At 40.2% G+C, this 20065-nt stretch overlaps 1 protein-coding gene across 1 annotated transcript in view; it reads right to left on the reverse strand.

Moving 5' to 3' along the window:
- The window catches only part of GRIK2 (glutamate ionotropic receptor kainate type subunit 2), an 843071-nt gene that overhangs the window by 78617 nt on the left and 744389 nt on the right, over positions 1–20065 (reverse strand). Inside the window, exon 14 of the mRNA XM_066608100.1 lies at positions 3277–3502. Within this exon, the coding sequence (XP_066464197.1) occupies positions 3277–3502 (226 nt within the window). The remainder of the gene's footprint in view (positions 1–3276; positions 3503–20065) is intronic.

Here is a 20065-nt window from a genome sequence, read left to right on the forward strand (position 1 = left end):
GTACCGGTGGTGGCTTCCTGGCACCCACCCATGCTGCGGGTCCACAGGGAGTTGTAACTGCATGTGTCTACTTCTAAAGAACCCCAGTCTGACTGGGGCATGCAGTGTGGGCCAAAGCCCACCTGCATTAAACATGACATTACCTGAGCTGTGATGGGCAATGCAATGGGATATATTTATGTACCGCCGGTGGGTTCCTGGCACCCACCCATGTTGTGGGTGCACACGGAATTCCCATTGCGGAGTTGTACCTGCCTGTGACTATTTATAAAAATCCGCGGTCTGACTGGGGCATGCAGACACCTTGACAGAATGAATAGTGTGTGGCACATAGGTTCCCCATTGCTATGCCCACGTGTGCAGCTCCTGGTGGCGGTGGCACAGGATTATATTTCTCATTGCCTCTGTACAGCATTATGGGCTATCGCCCCGCCCCTTTTAAAGAGGGTCACTGCCTAGCCGTGCCAACCCTCTGCAGTGTGTGCCTGCGGTTCCTCCTCATGGCAGACGCACTTATAAATAGACATGAGGGTGGTGTGGCATGAGTGCAGCTGAAGGCTGCGCAGGGACACTTTGGTGTGCGCTGTGGACACTGCGTCGTGCGGGGGGGGGGGGGTTGGGCAGCATGTAACCCAGGAGAAGTGGCAGCAGAATGTCATGCAGGCAGTGATTGTGCTTTGTTGGAGGTAGTGTGGTGCTTAGCTAAGGTATGCATTGCTAATGAGGGCTTTTCAGAAGTAAAAGTTGTTGGGAGGGGGGGGAGCCCACTCTTGCCGCTATTGTGGCTTAATAGTGGGACCTGGGAACTTGAGATGCAGCCCAACATGTAGCCCCTCGCCTGCCCTATCCGTTGCTGTGTCGTTCCCATCACTTTCTTGAATTGCCCAGATTTTCACAAATGAAAACCTTAGCGAGCATCGGCGATATACAAAAATGCTCGGGTCGCCCATTGACTACAATGGGGTTCGTTACTCGAAACGAACCCTCGAGCATCGCGATAATTTCGTCCCGAGTAACGAGCACCCGAGCATTTTGGTGCTCGCTCATCTCTATTAAGGATATTTGACTACATGTACACATAATCATTAGAGATGAGCGAACGTACTCGGTAAGGGCGATTTTGCCATCGAGCACTGCGATTTTCGAGTACTTCACTATCGGGTGAAAAGTACTCGGCTGTGCGGTGGGGCAGGGGGCTGCAGAGGGGAGTGGGGGGGGGTAGCAGCGGGGAACAGGGGGGAGCCCTCTCTCTCTCCCTCTCACCCCCACTCCCCCCTGCAACCCCCCGCTCACCCACAGCGCACCCGAGTACTTTTCACCCGAGTAGTGAAGTACTCGAAAATCGCGGTGCTCGATTGCGAAATCGCCCTTACCGAGTACGTTCGCTCATCTCTATTCATAACACATTTCAAAAAACCTGTTCATTTTTTTCTAAAGTGGGGATATACTGTATTATATAATAAAAAAAATAGACTATAGTCATTAGAGATGAGCGAGTATACTCGCTAAGGCACTACTCGCTCAAATAATGTGCCTTAGCCGAGTATCTCCCCGCTTGTCCCTAAAGATTCAGGGGCCGCCTCAGCTGACAGGGGAGTTGCGGCGGGGAGCAGAGGAAAGCAGGCGGGAGAGAGGGAGAGAGAGATCTCCCCTCGGTTCCTCCCCTCTGGCCCCCGAATCTTTAGGGACAAGCGGGGAGATACTCGGCTAAGGCACATTACTCGAGCGAGTAGTTCCTTAGTGAGTATACTCACTCATCCCTAATAGTCATCTCTTTTGCTCCTGCTGCGCAGTTAGATTCCATAATAGTGTATGACTGCTCCAGCTGTTCCTTGGCCACAGATTGTCCACAATAGTCACACACTTAGATGGCATATGACTGTGCCATATGGAAGCAAGTGGAGACTAGAGCAGCAAGGACAGGAGCAGTGAAGAGAGTGATGAAAGAAATGAGTATAGGCTAATTTTTTTTGTCAGCAATTAGTGATTTTTTTCTGTTCTTTGTCAGAATTAAACCTTGGACTTTTTTTATGTAACCACTGGGCAGCCCCTTTAAAGAGTCAGTATTCCCCTCCCCTATTTCCTACAATGCAGAGAGATCACAGTTTAAAACGTCTTCTATCTGTTCATCCAGCAACAATTTATTAACATAGTATGTAAGGCTGAAAAAAAGACATATGTCAATCTAGTTCAGCCTATTACCCAATTTAATTGCACGCTATGTGAAATAAAATTGCACATAGCGCATCTGCTCTATTTTCAAAGCGGATACGCAGGAACGCCGTCCATGCTGTGGCATTTCCGCAATGAGCGTTGCAGAAGTGTCACGGATCCACGTCATCACCTAGGCGACGGTGCGGAGAGATCTGTACTGCGCAATTATGCAGGAGTGAAGCGGCACATCCGCATACAGAAAGAAGACAACTTCTGACAGGTATGCAGGGTCGCCGGCGGCGGGCACAGGAGAATTCAGTGTGGGATCTCCCACACGGAATACGTGCGTGCCTGTGTGCATGAGGCCTTAAACATTTAACACACTATAATAATAATAATACACAGACAAATCAATCCACCACAACAGACCAGACATCACACTCATTGACAAACATAACAAAATCACATCCATCATAGACATATGCATCCTAAATACTCACAACATTCAAAATACATACACTGAGAAAATAAATAAATACACTGAACTCGCACAGGATGTCAAACACCTGTGGACAATTGATAGGGTAATTATTGTGCCTGTCATTCTTTCTTCCACAGGGGTTGTACCATATATACTACACAAAAGTCTGGAAGCTGTAAATCTAAACAAAAACCCAATTGTCAGGAAGTTTCTAGACCTGGACACACACAAACAACACAGGTTTAATTTTTTTTTTGCATTGCTGTGGTCGCTCTGCCTTTACTGTTGTCTAGCTCAGCAATTGATATAGTATTAATCGAATTAAACATTTAACACATAATGTTACAATAATAATATTTTAAAATAAAATGTTAATGCTGTTTTCTGTCCAAAACTGTATTAATAAATTCAAAGAAATATTACTTTATTTCATTTTAACTATCTTTAGTTTTTTTTTTTCAGAACATCTTTTCATATTTCTTCTAAATTCTGTAATCAAATTATAATGCATTTTTCCTATTAACATGCTACAATTATAAACAGGGTTTTAAGCTAAATTGAATTGTTGGCAAGACATTTACTTTATTCTTACTTAAACTGAGATAAATGAACAAAGACAAAATAATTGACAAGCAACATACCCATGGGAGTTCCAACTCCATAACCTTTAGAATCTATAAGGCCTCCAATCTGTGTTAGGTTACAGTTGCGTTGCGTGACAAATTCAATGGTTGTTGACTCCATTAAAAAGGCATAATCAGAGGTGAGCACTCGCTGGATACCTTCTTCATTATTTTTGACAAGTACCGACTGGCTTCTGCTATTCATAAAGGCCCACATTTTTTCGTATGTCGGTATTTTAGATTTCTAAGAGAGAACAAACAAGAGCTATTTGTTATGTAATGGGTTCAAGTGATGAATATTTTAAAAATCTAGTAATTATTTTGCTTCTTTTCAAAATATAGCTTTACATTAAATGAACAGTTAATTTCTACTACATATAATTCAAAGCATATCTTCATTTACTTTAAATGATATCAATTGAATGTTATATATGACCACCAATTTTTTTTATAGTTTTCTCAAATTCAAATATTTCATGTACTCTAGAATTCTTGGAAACTAAGGGTGATATATTAAATATGAAGACTACTTCCAAAGCAGAAAGGATTTGGGAGATGCATGAGGGTGGGAGTCACCAAAAAGTGTTTAATGCACACCATGTGTTTGTCACTGTGTTAAAGAAGGTGAGACTGTGTTGTCAAAAACATTCTGCCACTCCAAGGGTCACTTCTCATATATAACATTCGTACAGTTTGTAAAACAGTGCTTACAGAAATATTAAAGGAAGATTTGTTATCTAGAACAAGGCAAGGTAAAAGATGAGCTATTGGCAGTAACAAACAATAAGTTCCCCTGCTCGAGTTTTGAATAAACTCCCCAATATGTTTTCCACTAAATCATAAGGAGCTAGATTTATTAAAACTACAAACAAATGGAATTTATTTACAGTAAATAATCACATCCCAGTTTTCATGTTTCAGAAGCTAATTGAAAAAAATAAGGCAGCATCATAATTGGTTGCTTTAGGCAACTTTACTATGTGTACTTTTCACTGGTTTTGAGTAATTATTTTTTTATATTCAAGCAATTGACTAATGTTTTAATATATTCTAATACCATAAGGTTATGCAATATTAACACACTAGGTCTGGTTAGGATTTCTGTATTTTTATAGCCAAAGTTTTAATTAATCTTTAAAATAGAACTACCTTCCAGTGATTATTTTAGTTTATATTCCAGAGAAGGCTGTCTATCATTAACGGATTTCTTGCCAAGGATCTAACTTACATGCCCTGTCAGGCAGGAACTTCAGTAGCCAAAGTCATATGAAATATGATCCTTCTGCTAAGGGCGCCATCTTGGGATAAATTACAGCTAGAAGTAAAAACTTTGGCTTTGAAAAAAGGACTGTGACAGACTGCATCATCTCCTGAGATGCAAGCCATTTTCAGACCAGCCCGCCTACCTCACATTCTTACAGGTAGATCTAACTGTCTCTCAAAGTTTATATGAACGGTGGCTCAGTGGTTAGCCCTGTTGCCTTGCAGTGCTGGGGTCCTGGGTTCAAATATGGCCAAGGGCCAGTTTGTATGCTCTCCCCATGCTTGCATGGGTTTTTTCCAGATATTCAGGTTTCCTCCACACTCCAAAAACATACTGGTAGGGGAACATACATTCTGAGCCCCCATGTGAATGGAGCTTAAAGGGGTTGTCCCGCGGCAGCAAGTGGGTCTATACACTTCTGTATGGCCATATTAATGCACTTTGTAATGTACATTGTGCATTAATTATGAGCCATACAGAAGTTATAAAAAGTTTTTCACTTACCTGCTCCGTTGCTAGCGTCCTCGTTCCCATGGAGCCGACTAATTTTCGGCCTCTAATGGCCAAATTAGCCGCGCTTGCGCAGTCCGGGTCTTCTGCTGTCTTCTATGGGGCCGCTCGTGCAGAATGCCGCCTCCGTGTAGCTCCGCCCCGTCACGTGCCGATTCCAGCCAATCAGGAGGCTGGAATCGGCAATGGACCGCACAGAAGCCCTGCGGTCCACAGAGAGAGAGGATCCCGGCGGCCATCTTCAGCAGGTGAGTATGAAGACGCCGGACCGCCGGGATTCGGGTAAGTACTACCCGGTTTGTTTTTTTAACCCCTGCATCGGGGTTGTCTCGCGCCGAAAGGGGGGGGGGGGGGTTAAAAAAAAACAAAACCCTGTTTCGGCTCGGGACAACCCCTTTAATGTAAGTGGTATTTTTATATAGTACATGCATATTCTGCACCCACTGTATACAGTGGTGCAGAATATGTATGTACTATATAAAAATGAGTAAAAAATCTTGTGCATAAATGGCATTCCCACACTCTAACCACAGTGGAAATATATGTGGGGGATGTTTACTTCCTACAATGACTGTGTCACATGAATATACATAGCAGAGACATGGACTACAACCCAGTCTATATAGAACTATTATTTAGATGAATACTACAGTGTCTTTAAAAAAATTCCTTAAAATTTTGCCAGCCTAGAATGAGGCACTCATCAATGTGTTTTAAAATGGTTTGTAATATACTGTATGATGTCTAATTTATAATAAACAATAATGACGTTTGTGGGGTAGAAGTAAAGTATAATTAGTAAACATTGTATGTGATTTACCTCACTATTTCCCAGGGTCTGTGATATGTAATAAGTTGCATAAACTTGCAGCTCTCACTTTAAGCTGTTATAATAATGATTCTATCTCATGGTAGATTGCAGTTACAAAGCCTGAGATAGAGCAACTTGAAATACCCTCATTTAGTGAACGCTTGTTAATGCTGCACAGAAGAGAAGGGCTATAGGGGATGTGCTGACATGTCAACTGCTCTAACAACTTGCACCTCATAGTTTTTGCAGAGTACTGTGCATTATATTTACACATAGGATCTGCTTCAATACTCAACTTAGTTGCAAATTTGAATTTTCATGCAATTTTTGCTTATAATTATTGATGCACATCTACATGAAGGGGGATGCATTTGAGTTCTATTTCTATATACTGCATGCTGTGCACTCTCAGAAAATGGACATTTTTGTAGCATAGTCGCAGTTTGTGGTATGCCATATATATTTTTAACAGATTTCTAGATAATGGCCAAATATTCCATGACTTTTTCTTCAGTGTTTTTTGAGAGCACAAGCTGTTGTTGATGTAGATGTTTATAGTATTCATGGGCTTTGTATACCTTCATCTATTATTTTTACATTACTTTTGTGTGCAAACCTCTCCTTGTATATGCATTTTAGGCACAAATGTATATTTTTAATCATTGCTGTGACACAGGCAAGTATTAACAAAATATATACATTTTACATAGCCCCTATCCATGGCGTAACCATTTTAATGGTAAAATATGCTGACTACTTTCAACACCAACTAGCCTTAGCCATAACGATAATCACTACAGAGGATTGTCTAGAACATTTATGACAGGTAGAAAAGATTTTGGGCAAACAGAAAATCCATTTTCACTCATTAGCTGCAACATAGTAACAGTATGTTAGGTTGAAAAAAGACGTATGTCTATCTAGTTCCGCATATTACTCCCCAATGTTGATCCAGAGGAAGTCAAAAATCCAATGAGGTAGAATCCAATTTTCCTTATTTAAAGAATTGCTTTCAATTTGCTCACCAAAAAAGTCCATTGTCAAATGGACATTTATTAGTTAACACATTTAATTAAGTTTAGGAATTTACAGTTATTGATAAGGACTAATATGTGCATAGGAAGATGGAGGATTATGGAAGATTATATATGTATATAATCCCCAACTTAATTTGCAGACAAATTTTGGTACGTTTTTGAAAAATCCTTGTTCATTTCATCTAGGCTGCACCAAATTTTGAAAAGCAAAAAGAACAGTCAAAGAATCAGTGAATAAAATAAATTAAACTTTATATTATAAATCAAGAAATCTGGAAAGGAAGTCAAAAAGATTAACAATGCCAAAAATTTGAAAAAAAGGTTAATACATTCAGATGAAACTCAGATCAAGAAGTGAAAAATGATGGGTTTTGTTAATATCATGCCACAGACAAGTAGATTAAGAAATATTTCAAATAGAACTGCCAGGCAATTTGTTGAAATGCAAAGAAAAACACATAAGCAAAAATGGTGCCATTGTTTCAGATAAAAATACTTGAACAAACATAGACTATATTAAAGGGGTTGTCCCGCGCCGAAACGGGTTTTTTTTTTTTTCAACCCCCCCCCCGTTCGGCGCGAGACAACCCCGATGCAGGGAGGTAAAGAAAGCTCACCGGAGCGCTTACCTTAATCCCCGCGCTCCGGTGACTTCTCTACTCACCGCTGAAGATGGCCTCTTCCTCCGTGGACCGCAGCTCTTCTGTGCGGTCCACTGCCGATTCCAGCCTCCTGATTGGCTGGAATCGGCACGTGACGGGGCGGAGCTACACGGAGCTACACGGAGCCCCATAGAAGACTGCAGAAGACCCGGACTGCGCAAGCGCGGCTAATTTGGCCATCGGAGGCCAAAAATTAGTCGGCTCCATGGAGACGAGGACGCTAGCAACGGAGCAGGTAAGTATAAAACTTTTTATAACTTCTGTATGGCTCATAATTAATGCACAATGTACATTACAAAGTGCATTATTATGGCCATACAGAAGTGTATAGACCCACTTGCTGCCTCGGGACATCTCCTTTAATGTCACAAATTGGATGGCTTACACTACGCCAAGTATAACATAGAGAATACTTGAAACAGCTGGAACAAAATAATGTGAAACATGGAGTTGGAACTCTGCTGTTTTGGGGCTAGATGTGCTACACAGGCACAAGGAACTCAATTGATGACAGAATGAATCCAGCAATTCATCAGAACATTGTGATGAATTTGTATTCATCACCCAGGAAGCTGCCCATGGGGAACACTTGCACTTTGGAATATGACAATGATGTGAAATTTAAAACATACCTAACTTCTTAGAATAAGCTGCCATGTGTGTGTGCATTAGTAATAATACTATTTATAGCTATTATATGATTTGTATCCTGCATTTTTTGCTATTTTTCCCCTCCGCAGAGTGTACATCTTATTCTCATTTCCCTCAGAATTTGCAGAGGAACCTGGCTGCTGTTTTGTGTTCTATAGACTGTGCACAGAGAACTACAAATGCTGCTCTCTAACACAAATTCTCCTCAGTAATACACAGAGGAAAAGAAAATTAATTTTCATTTCAACTTAGTAGGAGATGAACATTTGAAAGCATTGTACAAGATTAAAAAAGCATGATTGCTTTCTTCCAGCAATAGTTTTGCCCACAGGTAAGGCAGTCAGCTTTTATGTATATTTATTAGTCCGCTCACAATGCCCCATTCAAGGATGGTGCAGTAACTGAGGCACATACAAGTTTTAAACTTAAAGGGGTTGCCTCACGAAAGCAAGTGGGGTTATACACTTCTGTATGGCCATATTAATGCACTTTGTAATATACATCGTGCATTAAATATGAGCCATACAGAAGTTATTCACTTACCTGCTCCGTTGCTAGCGTCCCCGTCGCCATGGATACGTCTAATTTTGCTTTCTTCTGGCATTTTTAGACGCGCTTGCGCTGTGCTCGTGCCGGAGAGCTGGTCATCGTAGCTCCGCCCCGTCACGTCTGCCAATTCAAGCCAATCAGGAGGCTGGAATCGGCAATGGACCGCACAGAGCCCACGGTGCACCATGGGAAAGGACCCGCGGTGCATCGTGGGTGAAGATCCCGGTGGCCATCTTGGTGAAGGAAGAAGTAGGAAGAAGGAAGACGTCGCAGAGCGGGGATTCGGGTAAGTAACATGTTTTGGTTTTTTTAACACATCCATTGGGGTTGTCCTGCGCCGAACGGGGGACCTATGGGAAAAAAAAACCTGTTTCGGCGAGAGACAACCCCTTTAAGAATGCTTTACTCCACAGGAGACACAAACAGTAGAGATTATAATCATAATACACACAATTTGTTGGTTACAGATTCTATACGAGGCACATAGCCTCATGGCTGCAGTAACAATACAAGGTCACTTAGTTTGCTGGTTGAAAATAACAAGAAACTGTCTCACTGATGGTACACTGCTTAATGGTTCAATTTCTTAGCAGGGTATTTAGCTTATTGATTACAGTCTATGTTACTGTACTTCATAAAGCACAAACATGAATGGGATAAAACACACTGTACGGAATTCCAGGTTGCAATCTGCAACTGTCCAACTTTATCAAGAATGCTTGCTCTTTTCAGACTGCAACTCAACACAAAGCCACAATACACAGTTCAAGAGGCCAGGTCAACAGTTTAGGATGCCAGGTTTATTTGGCTCAGTTGCACACTTGCAGAACCCAATTCCAATCTCAAGGGAATGCTTATATGACTTTCATGTTCCAGTCAGGCTCATGGACACTGTTGCACTCACTGCCAATATATTACAACAACAAACCATGACACATGCAAAGCAATGCCAGTTACAGTCCCAAACTTCACCATTGACAGAGCCCATGTGGTGCTATGCTCACTTTCACACATGTGAACCCAGAATCAGTCAAATACATTACAATATAATAAGCAGTTAACTATTGAGCCTTCCCAGTACCTGCAAAGAAACATGGTTAGTGCATTACATGGCAAAACAGTGCAATAACAATATGGTAGATATGGTAAAAATATGGTGTTAGAGAATATATTTATTTAACATTGTGAAATTGATTCTTTTTATGACTTAATTATTTGTTGTGATCTAAATTGTGTATGCATCTATAAGAAGACATAGATTGAAATATTAGAGAGCTTTTTAGTTATAGGGCGTAAGCTTGTATAGCTATTTTGGCTTTATAATCTAGATAGTATAACTAGACAAAGCACTGTGATAAAAAGTCATTGCAATATTAGCATGTGCTCTTATGCTAAAAGAACAAGATAACAGCAAAATTAATGTTATAGAACATTCTAGGAAATTTCTACAGCTTCTCTGATATCTTGATTATTGGATAGAAAGTTAAATGATTCAAAATAATATAAAAAGTGCTGTATGTTAAAAAAAAGCTGAGATAATTGCGGTCCACTAAGCTCTAGTGTCACGTGTCAATGATTTCATAGCACCTGCTATTCTTCTAATAACAAATTCTACACAATCAAGATATACTGGGTTTCACAGATTTTAGTGATAAGAGTAGTGCTAATCTTTTAAACTGTACCGTTATGAAATGTTAGTAATTAAAATACAGAAGTTGGTCCTTTTTCATTCAACAAAGCATATGAATCATTGTATGAAGAAAACAGCAAGTTGAACATTCTAATTTTTCCAAAGGGAGAAGCATAAAAAAACACCCCAGGGAAATGGGGTGTCTAATATAAAATTAGCTTATTAAATAAATCTGCAGTTTGCTGACATCCTAATTATGGTTCAGCAATCTAAGCTTGTAAAAGGGTGCAACATGTAGCAAATACAAAACACATATAAAACAAGTACCCAGCAAAACTATAAAAAATAGAGGGCTGCTCACACAGTCTCACAAAAAAGAATAGGGATAACTTTTAAAGAGATGCCATTACAAACTTATAACAATTGTGTAAGAATCCTAAGAAGACAATATAGAATAGAATTATCTCACATGTTACGGATTAAAGTAACTCGTGAGATAATTGTCAGGTACTCGAGGAAGAGAATATCTTTAATATGTCCATAGAGGTCAGACCTAGAGGGGAGAGCAGCTGGCTGCCAAAACAGTGCAATAGGGCATTTAGCTGCACTGATACTGATTGTCCAAATGTTTTTTTGGGGGGGTGGGGGGATTATATAGCCTGATGACTCGCTCCACTGAGATATAAATGTTACATAAATTCTGAAGTAAAGAATGGATCATACACCAATAGGGAAAGATTAGAGGGTGTGCCCAGAATTATGATAGAGATTGGCTGCTTGGGAGTTACAATGCCAGCAAATATTTAGGAAAGTGTTACTGAGCTGTCATGTACTACTATGTTATCAGATATTTATATTGATTCTCCTTGTAGAGTGAACAGAGTTTTTTTTCTCACAAGACCAAATCACTGACCACAAAGAGAGTGGTATATTTCTTTGTAGCCACAATTCCCATCTAACCATATAGAAATGTTTATAAGATGGTGTCAATAATCTGTCATTGATAAGGCATTATATTTGAGAAATAAAACCCGGTGAATCTGGACATTGTAGACAAATGTGTTCAAATTAGCAAAGAGAGTAGAGCCATATATAGAGTGGTAATAATGCTTAATTTGGTAGAAGTGGTAAGAGGTTACAAGTGAAATAGCGAGTTTCTCCCTTAAGACAAGAAAAAGATATGGATTATTGGAAGATTGAGCCACAAGGTCATGAAAGTGGAATGCCCAGCAGAATGCCATGACCTGTCAACAGCAGAAGATAAATTATCTGGTATTAGTGGGGAATGCAGGAAAGCTATAAAAGCAGATCTGAGGGTTGAAAGTTGGAATTTAACATAACATTGGTGCCAAATATCACTTGTGAATTTAATTGGGCCTGGTAACCTACTATGGATCATAGATGGATTGTAGTTAGCCAATTGTTACGTGTGCTGCTGGATTAATTAATTGAGCTGGTTGGGTGTAGTATTTCCTGCTAGCCAATCACCTGGGTCTGTGCTCACATATAAACCTAGCTCCTTGTCAGTCTCTGTCTGGTGTTCAGGGTGAGCAGTCATGAATCCTTGTCTGTTGCAGCTTGCTGTGTGATCTGTGCCTTGTGGTTCATGTCCATTTGTACGTTTATTTTGTGTTAGTTTGGTCTGCTGAGTTTGTTTGCTATGTCTGCACTAGGTTGGCCTCTAGGGCCTTCTAGTAGATGTGTCTTGCTAGTGTAGGGACTGCAAGATTCGAGGGGCCTTGCCGGGGCTTGCAGCTTAAGTTCATTGGCCAATGTACGAACGAACACCTCGCAATTATATCCAGCTTATCATCTGCTATTAGTGTTTGCATTGTGGCTGCTGTATGCTGTGTATTCTGGCTCTGTGTGTCCTGTTGTTCAGTCCCTGGCATGTGGCATGTGAATGTGTCCTGTTCTGGTGTGTGGCTCCTATGATCAGCTAGGGCCGAGATCTGAAGACTGCTGGGCTGCCCTTATTGGGGCAATGTCCCCGCTCAGGTAGGGCCATGTCAACCTTGCATGTAGAACAGTGTCAGTTTGCCAGAAACCCATGTGTGTACCCAGTCCACCTTGGTCGTGATCGTGTGGGCCCAGTGCTCAGTTTGCCCACATGATCGTAAAACCAATACTATGATATGTGAAGCCTGCTTCATGGCAGGTATGACTGTTCCATGCAGGAAAGAATTGAAAAGATGTAATCTATGAGAAATGAGAATCCCACTATTCCTGTGGGCCCCATGAATTTATTCATAGGAGATCCTTGAGGGTTACCTCCAGTTCAACTGGCAAATTATCTTGATTGAGGGACGGGAGGGTCTCAGGAGGTAGTTTAAGAAGAGAACAAGGTAAGAGATACTCTTTGATATTGCGGTTCTAAGCTGAGGGCTTAGCGGGTAATGTAGAGTGGGAGGGGGGTAGGTTCATATTGGATAAAACCAGTCTTGTCTTTGATGGCATATGAAGTTGAAAATGACATTTGATCATGTCATTTTTTTTGCCAGCAGTGTGTATGCTTTATTTCCATATACATAAAAACATAGTCTAGTATAACATATCACTATCTGCTTAAGCTCTCTTCCTGCTGGAAGGATCTATCTGGTGGGGGGAAGAGGAGAAGAGAGCAGGTAACAGAGCAGCAGGTCAGAGAGTGTGACTGCCGGGAGAGAAAGAGAGGTCCCAACATTGAGCCTGCAGGTGACATTATTGGATGCAGAGGGGTTGTAAAGAGGAGCTGCTGACAAGAGCGGATAAGTATATTTTGTGTGTCTAAGTGTGTGTCTGTGTGTCTAAGTGTGTGACTGAGTGTGGGCGTTTAAGAGAGTGAGTGTGTAAGTGAAGAAAATCATTTATGACTGAGAGTGAGCAGGCAGTGAGAGCGTGTGATCAATTTAAGAAAAAAAAATTAAGGCGCTCGTGAGAGGTTGCGAATGGGCAGAGGCACGTGAGAGGTTGTGAACGGGCAGAGGCATGTGAGAGGTTGTGAACAGGCAGAGGCACGTGAGGAGTGTGATCTAGTTTATTTTCGTTACTTCTATAGTAGGAATGGGCTGCATCTCAATGGGGAGGGTGCAGCTGTGCTGGTGGAGAAGATGGCTAGAAGGTTAGAGGAGTGTTTAAACTAGGGACTGGGAGGGGGGTGGGCAAAAAGAGTAAAAGAGGGGAGGACAGTGTATACAGTGACCTGGGACCAAGTATTGGGAATAAGGGTCAAGTGGGGGGAGGGGCTAGAGCAGTTAGAACTGAAAGAGGAGCTAATAGGACCATAAGTAGCATAATGAATATAAAGAATAACAACAAGCATATCAATTGTATGGCAACTAATGCAAGAAGTCTGATCAATAAAGTGGGTGAGCTTGAAGCAAGAATGACTGAAGAAAATTATGACATAGTAGGAATAACGGAAACATGGCTAGATGATAAGTGCCATTGGGCAGTGAATTTACAGGGTTACAATTTCTTCAGAAGAGACCGTAGGAAACAGAAAGGGGTATGTCTGTCCGTTAAATCCTACTTAATGCCAAAGCTATGGGAAGATATAGGTGTAGGAGATGAACACATGGAATCCCCGTGGGTAGAAATACAGGGAGGGAAAAATAACAAAATCCTAGTAGGGGTTTTTTATAGGTCACCAAAAATAAAAGAAGAAACTGAAAACTTATTAATAAGGCAAATAGAAGAGGTGTCAAACTACAATGAAGTAATGATTATGGGAGATTTTAATTATCCAGATATAATATGGGAAATCTCACAAGGGTGATACATTCTTGAGAACAATTAAAGATAACTACCTTACCTAACTTGTTTGGGAGCCAGCTTGAGGAAGGGCCACTCTGTACTTATTATTAACTAACAAACTTGACAGAATCACAGGGGTGCAGGTTGAGGGATACTTGGGAAATAGTGACCACAATATAATTAATTTCCAGCTGTCATTCAATAGAAAGCCTTATCAGGGAGCAACAAAAATCTAAACCTTAGTAAAGCAAAATTTGATCAGCTCAGAACTATTATCAGCAACATTAATTGGGACAGTGTCCTCAAAAATAATAGTACAGGCGACAAATGTTAGAAGTTTAAAAACATCCTAATTACCTCATGTGATCAGTTCATACCCTTTAAAAATAAAAGAACTACAAGTAGAAGGAAACCAATGTGGCTTGACAAGATTGTAAGGGGGGCAGTAAGCAAAAAAAAGAATGCCTTTTATTTAGTAAAACAAGAAGGCAGTGAAGAAGTACTAAAAACATACAGGAAAATAAAAAATGTATGTAAGGAAAAGATACAAAAGTGCAAAGAAGGAGGCAGAGAGACTGATTGCCAAAGAGAGCAAAAATAACCCTAAACCATTTTTCAATTACATAAATGGTAAACGGATTTTCAATGAGAGCACTGGCCTTTTACAAATAATACAGGAGAAATCATAGAAGATGATGGAGGGAAAACAAATCCATTGAATAGTTTTTTTTTTTCAAGTGTATGAACGAAAAAAAAAAAATGTGACACGAAATGGAGAGGGATAAAACGAGCCCTCTGCAAAATATTACTTGCCTAACCCAGAGGGAAGGGCAGAGCCGGTTAAAAAAAGATTAAGATTGACAAATTGCCAAGCCCAAATGGAATAGACCCATATATTTCATATACTTAGGGACACTATTGAGATGGGGATGTATCACTGGATTGGTGTATTGCCTATGTGGTTCCAATATATAAAAAGGGGTCAAGGAGGGTAACTACAGGCCAGTAAGTCTCACTTAAAAATAATTGGAAAAATATTCAAGGGGTTTCTGAGAGATGCTATCCTGAAATACCTCAAGGAAAACAACAGTATAACTCCTCAGCAACATAGGTTCATGAGGGGTCGATCAAGTCAGACTAATTTGATCAGCTTCTACAATGAAGTAAATTCTAGGCTGGACCTGGGAGAGGCTATTGATCTCGTATGTCTGGATTTTTCTAAAGCATTTGACACTGTGCCGCATAATAGGCTGATATATAAAATGAGACGGTTCGGTCTGGGTGAAAACGTGTGTAGCTGGGTAAAGAACTGGCTCGGAGATAGAAAGTAAAGGGTGGTAATAAATGGTTCATACTCTGATTGGGCCATTGTCATTAGTGGGGTGCTACAGAGTTCAGTATTAGGCCCCATTCTGTTCAATATATTAAATCAATAACCTGATAGATGGACGGCACAGCAAAATATATTGATATTTGCAGACAATACAAAATTATACAAGGTAATTAATACAAAGGAGGACAATGTATGGCTGCAAATGGACCTAGATAAGCTTGCGGCTTGGGTAGAAAATTTGCAAATGAAGTTCAATAATGATAAATGTAAGGTTATACACATGGGCAGGAGAAACAAATGTCACCAGTCAATGCCAATCAGCAAATAAAGTCTTGGGGTGCATTAAAAGAGGTATAGGGGAGAGAGATGAGAATATTATTCTTCCACTTGTCAGGACTCACGTGGAAGACTGTGTGCAGTTCTAGACACCAGTGCTCAGGAGAAATGTTGCAGTGTTTGAAGGAATTGCTAAATTAGTAAACAGAATGGTAGGACTGGAATAGAAAGGCTGTTGAAATTGGGATTATTCACCCTGGAAAAAAAGACAGTTAAGGGGTGAACAAATAACTATGTATAAATACAATAGGGGACAATACAAGGATCTCTCTCATGATCTGTTTATACCCAGGACTGTGACGGAAACTATGTTTAGAGGAACGAAGGTTTCATCACCAACATAGAAGGAGGTTCTTTACTGTAATAGCAGTGAGACTGTAGAACTCTTTGCCTGAGGATGTGGTGATGGCAAAATAGTTGGAGGAGTTTAAGAGGGGACTAGATTCGTTTCTAGAGCGCTATGATATTACAGGATATAGACATTAAATAAACAGTGGGTTGTTGATCCAGGTCTTGGAGTCAGGTAGGAACTATCAAACGTTGATCCAGGGATTATTCTCACTGCCATTATGGAGTTTGGAAAGAATTTTTTCCCTCAAGGGGGCTAATTGGTCTTGCCTCCTTTTTTTGCCTTCCTCTGGATCAACAAGGGGGGTGGAACCAGGCTGAACTAGATGGACATACTATGTTACTATGTATGCTAGAACTCTTTATTAGCAAGCTGTTGCGCGTGGACTACCAAAGAGGGCTGTACAAGCCTCTCTGACTACCTGATGCCCACTGTGCTTTAGGATGCATCATTAGACACTGCAGCTGCTATTGATAAACCATTGCTGTCCACAAGAGCAACCAGTCAGAGCAGCATGTGGTGTCTTAGAATATCAATTCATACTAATGCACAGTGTGCATCAGGTAGTCAGGGAAGAGGTGCAGCCATCAATGTTTTCCCAGGACCGGAGGGTTGCTGATCAACTATTTGCTTCAGAAAGGTTCTAGTAGAGCATAATACCATCTAAGGTTTGAAAAATCGAAGCCTACTCTTACTGACAGCTAAACGCAAAATATTAGCTTTTTTCATACACATGGCAATAGAACACTGACTTGTGTGCATCTCATAGTACAGAGTCTAAAGAAGCTGTGGGAGAATTTTCTGAAAAGTAGTTCTGCAGAGAAAGGCACAGTTCAGTATCTGAAAGGGGACACGATAGAAGGGACTGATTTAGGCACAAATGGCATGTATGTATAGATTGGGAAGCGAATGAGAATATAAGGGAAATCAAAAGTGGGGCATGATCAGACCAAAGTGATATGGACTAGATCTGTGATAACTAAAATACTGAGGGTGGGTATGTTCCCACAAATGTCTATAGTCTATACGAGAGTGGATTAATCAATCCTCCCAAGATAGATCACATAATGAATGAGCATGCATTAAAACTTGAAAAGCTTTAGAGAGTTATGTAGTAGCCAGGGGCAGTGGGCAAGCAGATAGAGATTGGTGGTCTCTACATTCAGAAAATAGCATGTTAAAATCACCTCCCAATATCCCAAGAAACCCATGCAATTGAGATAGTTTTCAAAAAATACTCCTTAGAAAAGAGATTTGCTTCTATTGGGGGCCATAGATGTTGCATAGAACCACAGGAAGTTCATTTAAGTAGCCTTGTAGAATTAGAAAGCAACCCTATGGATTCACCTTCATAGGAAGGTGAAAGCTGGAATGGAAAAGAACAAGCATTAAGGATAGCTACCAATTTTAGAGCTGCTATTGGCTAAATATGCAGTAGGATACCACCCCTGTTTAATAAAGGCAAAAGAAAACTGGAGAGTTCCTTACAGAAATGCAATGTCAAATTTTAGTTTATGAAGTTCCTGAAGAGCTAACTATTGTGTGCTGTTAGAATTTAAATCCCTCATGTTTTGAGACAAGAGTTTAACCATACCAGAAAGGTATGTTCTGTCCATGTGGAAGAAGGGTGTAGCAGACATTATTCATGATTTTTTTTCTAAGTAAAATTAGTGATACAACAAATAATATTTCTCGGTTGACTCCCCACTATTATGGGGCCCAATGTCCAATGAGCTCTGTCCATTTTGATGGGGCTAGTAGAAAGGGTTACCCAATGTGTCATTGAAGATATTTTATTGGATCAATATCACATTTCCTGTAATGATAGGTATTACTTTGTGCTTTTTGTACATAAGGAGATTACTAGATCTGTACCTTAGCGTGCCTTCATTTTCACAAGAAATCATACAGATTTTTTCCTCAAAGGATAAAACATACCATATTTTTTGCTTTATAAGACACACCTGATATTAAGATAAGAAAAAATATTTGGAACTCCCCCAGACCAGGCAACGATGGAGTTAGATTACAATGATGATTCCATTAGTTGTCACCAAACTTTTCAGGAACCCTGCAAGGCACCTCTGATTATGGTGAGGTATACATTTCAACACAACTAGGCACCAATCAACTATATCTATGGTCCCCCCCCCCCCCCAGTTATATAGCTATATGGGTGAATGGATGTGTGATTCTTATCACACAGCAGGAAAGAAGAGCCGCCCATTAGAACAGCTGATTACTGAGTGCCAGAGGGAATTCCTGCTGTTCCCCAGCCCACCTATTATAGCCCAGCCCTACTATTCAGCTGTCTCCCTTTCTCCTAGCTTGCTATCCACTGTGTATTGTCTAATGAGTGACAGAAGACATAGAGTCCTTAGAACAGAAGTGGAGGAGGGGAATGAGTCATCATGATCATTGAAATGAATAGAGGGCAGAGCAGAGGGGGGAAGGAGGGAAGAAGGATGTGACTGTTTACTGTGTTTTAGCTGCAAAATTCACATCTCTACTGCTCACTCTTGCTGTACAGTAATAATTTTATCTGTGTGAGTCTGTGTGTTACAGACATTTAGAGACCAGAGTCTCTACAGTTTATGTGTATAATCTATAGAAAATAGCATATACAACACATCATCCGGGTCTTCTCACCATACTGAGAGGATAAGAATGAGATATATCGATATACCGTGGGAAAATTGATACAAATTCAGTATAAAAGTCATATAAAGGCCAGAAATAGTGTTATTCCACATTGAAAAATTCTGAAAAGTCAGATTCACTTTAAAAGACCAAACAAACGAGGTCAACTAGCCCAATATTTGTTCTATCTCTATTCAAGGTGTGGAAGCTGTGAGATGTTAACCCCGTTTTCCAATGTGCACAGCTTATAGCTGGCTATACAATCCGAATAGCTTTTCGTTCAAATTTTTTGTTTTCCAATGGCCAAATGCTTGTTTTTCCAACAACTATTTTTCCTAACATTTCCATTTACATGCTCACTTGGCTAACCTTGTATATGTTCTCATTAGGGAGAAGAAACTAAGGGTACATTAAATGGGACAACTGTCCCATGAACTGCTGCCTACTGTTTTACACAGGCGTGATAGTCATTCAAGTGAATGGAGGTGGAGTGGATATGGAAATGCCCAGCCGCCTCCATTCACAGAAAACAGTAGTCACTCAAACATCAAGCAGCTCCTATTTACATGACCTGATAGTCACTTGCTTTTTCGTTTTGTTTAAAAAGAAGCAACTCCATCAGGTGAGTGATTTCTTGCCCCGTGCCCAGTCAGCAGCTGCATGTACATGGGCTGATTATTGCCCGAAATTCACTGTTTGCAATGAGAATTTGGACAATGATTGAAACCCAACTGTGACAGAACATTCTTTCCCCCATCTACTGTTGGGGGAGATTCAGAACTCGGTCATAAACATTAGATAAGTAAATGTTACTGCTGAAACTGGTGGGTTCAGCAAATCTTTATCTAATGTGTATGGCTACCTTTAGATGAAACAGTGTCTGCGTCTAGGAGATAATATTTCCGTAATATGGTGTCATGCAAATGAGTATGTATGGCAGCACACTAAATATCTAGTGTAGAGCCTCCATATGCTGTTGTATTAAATATTAAATATTTTAGATATTTTCAGTCTTTTTTGCATTCCTAAGTAGACAAAATAGATATAATATACAGTAATTGAAACCCTTTTATATAAGTTTTGGAAATGTCAATTGACTACATAATGTTCACAAAAGACAATTTTGATAATTGTACCATATTATCAAGTAGATGCTGCAGAGTAAGTCTAAATTAAAATTTATTAACAAATTGCAACTTCTAGGAGCAGTTTTGGCTCTGACTGAAGTTAAATGGTGTAGTTAATGTTACTTATCAAGATTTAAGACAAATTTAATTATCGACATGAGGTTGGAGCAATG

Source organism: Eleutherodactylus coqui, chromosome 1, assembly GCF_035609145.1.
Source record: "Eleutherodactylus coqui strain aEleCoq1 chromosome 1, aEleCoq1.hap1, whole genome shotgun sequence".
NCBI classification, from domain to species: domain Eukaryota; kingdom Metazoa; phylum Chordata; class Amphibia; order Anura; family Eleutherodactylidae; genus Eleutherodactylus; species Eleutherodactylus coqui.